Source organism: Gloeophyllum trabeum (assembly GCF_000344685.1).
Source record: "Gloeophyllum trabeum ATCC 11539 unplaced genomic scaffold GLOTRscaffold_00209, whole genome shotgun sequence".
NCBI classification, from domain to species: domain Eukaryota; kingdom Fungi; phylum Basidiomycota; class Agaricomycetes; order Gloeophyllales; family Gloeophyllaceae; genus Gloeophyllum; species Gloeophyllum trabeum.
The window spans coordinates 1-3,179 of NW_006920617.1; the positions used below are offsets into that span (position 1 = coordinate 1).

Below are 3,179 nucleotides of genomic sequence, written 5' to 3' on the forward strand. Positions count from 1 at the left end.
GAAGCAGCCCTTACAACAGCATGCCACAAGCAGCCATCTGATACCTTCTTTACCACCCACATGCAGCACAGTACTCACATGCTGAAGCTGCGGAGGCCTAGCGCTAGACGGGTGCCTGTCCCTATTGGACCTAGTATTCCACGACGAGATCGTCCCCATCTGCAGCCTCGACATAGTCGGCTTATGCTCATCTTATTCAAGCCATGGCGTTCAGCAAGTGACTTGCGTAAACCTCACCAGTCATGGAAGGATGCATTCGATGAATTCCTAGAAACATGTCCAATTAGGCTGAGGAAGGTCATGGATAACATGCAGATCCTGCACGAATGCAAAGACAGCCGTGATGACCACTTTGCTAACCGACGTTCTCATGCACGTAAGTCCCGGATATCCCAAGAGTTGATGAACGCACCACACGCAGAAGACGATTTCATAGGAGAAACAGATGAAGCTGACATCCTTGAGCATCTGGAGTCTATTGAGTCATCTACATCCTTCCATGCAACGCAGTCAATGTCCAGCGTACATGACTGTTTGAAGCATGTCGAAGAAACACACCTGTTTGAGTCAAACATCGCTGGCCAGCGCTATGATGGTCTACTCCAATCCGCAGAAGCAGAAGATATCATAGCATCAGACTCTCCTGACCTTGAAGCTGAATGGAAGCAGGCTTACGATCAGCGCCGAGACGAGTGGAAGAACCGCATAGTAGATACTCACAGTAACATACGAGGCACGGCATCCAATGTTCTGAATCACCCAGATGAACCAAGGGTTGTAATCCGAGATGGTGAGATGTTTCGCATCGATAATGTGAGCATACCATCTGTACCACGTATTGCTGGTGGCTCCCTCGCGCAAAGCACAACAAGTAGCAATCCTTCCTCAGTTAGCATTGACAGTATCATTGAAAAGTGGACGTTGAATACTGAGCAAGCACGTGCATTCAGGATTATAGCTGAGCATAGCGAGCAGCCACGACAATGTGCAGAGCCGCTGAGAATGTACCTTGGTGGTCCGGGAGGGACAGGTAAATCTAGGGTATTGAATGCTCTTCGAGACTTTTTTGCCCTGCGAAATGAAACACGACGCTTGCGAGTAGCAGCCTACACTGGTGCTGCTGCTCGCAGCATCGGTGGCACAACGTTGCACGCAGTTCTATCACTTAATCAGCGCTCAGCAGGTTCAAATGTCAGTCTCGCGAGAACCAAGCGTGACCTCGTAGCGATGTGGGAAGGTGTCGATTATCTATTCATTGACGAAGTATCAATGATTGGATGTAAATTTCTAGCCGAAATTCACGATGCCCTAGTCGAAGCAAAAGGCAACACCAGTGCATTTGGAGGTATCAATGTAATTTTCGCGGGAGATTTTGCGCAGCTACCGCCTGTCAAACAAACTCGTCTATTCGCCCGCGTAGATACAAGGTCACTCGCGGAAGGTGGAACGAAGGCTGGCCAAAAAGCAATATTTGGGAAGCTGCTCTGGTTATCAGTCACAAAAGTTGTGATATTGACGCAGGCGATGAGACAAGCAGGCAGTGCAAATAGATGCTTTGTTGACCTCCTGAACAGACTACGAGACGGCAGGTGCACTGACGAGGACTACAGACTTCTACAGTCACGCATCGTATCACGGGCCAATACGGACCTCAACAGCCCAGAATGGACCCTAGCGCCCATTATAGTTACAGACAACGCTCTCAAGGACGCGCTGAATGAGAAAGCTGCTGTGGCATTTGCTGAAAGGACGAATCGACAACTACATTGGTACTATGCAATAGACCTCCACAATGGCAAGCAGGTAACAGATCCTGAATTACGAGAGAAGTTAGAGTCCTTCAACTCAGGCCAAACGAATCAGCGGCTGGGAAAGATTCCGCTAGTCCCCGGAATGCCAGTGCTGGTCAACCAGAACTTTGACATTGATGGTGGCATTGTCAACGGAAGCACTGGAGTCCTCAAGAGAATCAGATTCTTCATGGACGAAAGCGGCCGTAGGTACCTGAAGTCTTGTATCGTCGAAATTTCGGATTCGACGGACAGGCCATTGCCACACTTGATGCCACACCATGTTCCAATTCTTCAAGACTCCACAGACTTAACATTCACCCACCCGCACTCTGGCAAAAAATGTCGTATCAAGAGGATTCAAGTTCCGATTTCACCCGCATTCGCAATGACCGCTCACAAGGCACAGGGACTTTCGCTGCCCCACCTCGTCATAGACCTGCATGGGACAAGAGGCACGGAGGCTCCCTATGTCATGGTTTCAAGAGCGACTTCGCTCGAAGGCCTTATGATTCTACGCGACTTCCCGAAATCGAAGATACGCTGCCACCCATCTCAAGAGGTGCGACAAGAGATGCAACGCTTGGAAATCCTACGCCTGCAAACGACAATGATGCATGGCACCCATGACGAAGCTGAATCAGCCAGAGCCCTGCTGCGGCAGATACGTCAAGACAGCACGCTGGCAATGGACGGTCGGGACGATCGGGCCTTGACAGATCGGGGACAGGATCTCAATGATCTACTCGATCGTATACAAAATGTGACATACATACAAGGTGAGTGAAGCTGAAATGACAGAAGTCAGCACGAGAACCGTGAGTGATGTTCCTTCGGAGGTGCAGGAAACAACGATGACTCTGCCAGTGGGCGTACACGGGCAACATACCGCAAGCGCAAGGATAACCAGGATGGACAACACAATGACACTACCTCAGCGAAGCGCCCCCGACGTACCTGATCGATCGCATAATGTGCAAAACATTGCAGGCGGTCGTCAAGTATCAGGGTACTCATGTTTCGACGTTGCCCAAGTTAGTGCACCGAACCTTCTCGAATAGCCGCTATCCATCTCACACCTTGCCTCACCAATCCTCTGCTGCAATACGCCAGGTATGCCCGATACCTGCGACCACTAAGTATATATACCGGCTTGGCTTCACGAGACAGTGTGCGCACTCTGCTGGTATTAACATTTCACGCCTCCATTCGCTCCATATGCCCTCTGACGCCTCTAGCCCTAGCACGCTGTCCAGCCCCTCCTCTGACACCGGACGCTCTGACGGACCGCCCAATACCACCACGCAGGATGTCCCGGCCTACCTAGTAAGACGCCTGGATACCGGGGTATACGAACGTCTGGAACAAGCTATCGAGGCGATGGAAAGG

At 50.7% G+C, this 3,179-nt stretch overlaps 2 protein-coding genes across 2 annotated transcripts; both read left to right on the forward strand.

Annotated features, from left to right (window-relative positions):
- Positions 1-1,854: 1,854 nt before the first annotated feature.
- On the forward strand, positions 1,855-2,121 carry GLOTRDRAFT_29158 (uncharacterized protein; the record flags this gene model as incomplete). The annotated part of the gene is made up of 1 exon (XM_007873444.1): positions 1,855-2,121. A coding segment is annotated over one exon (267 nt), but the record flags the coding sequence as incomplete, so codon positions are not given.
- A 57-nt stretch (positions 2,122-2,178) lies between these two features.
- GLOTRDRAFT_21448 (uncharacterized protein) lies at positions 2,179-2,403 on the forward strand (the record flags this gene model as incomplete). Its single annotated transcript, XM_007873445.1, has 1 exon — positions 2,179-2,403. A coding segment is annotated over one exon (225 nt), but the record flags the coding sequence as incomplete, so codon positions are not given.
- Positions 2,404-3,179: the final 776 nt, after the last annotated feature.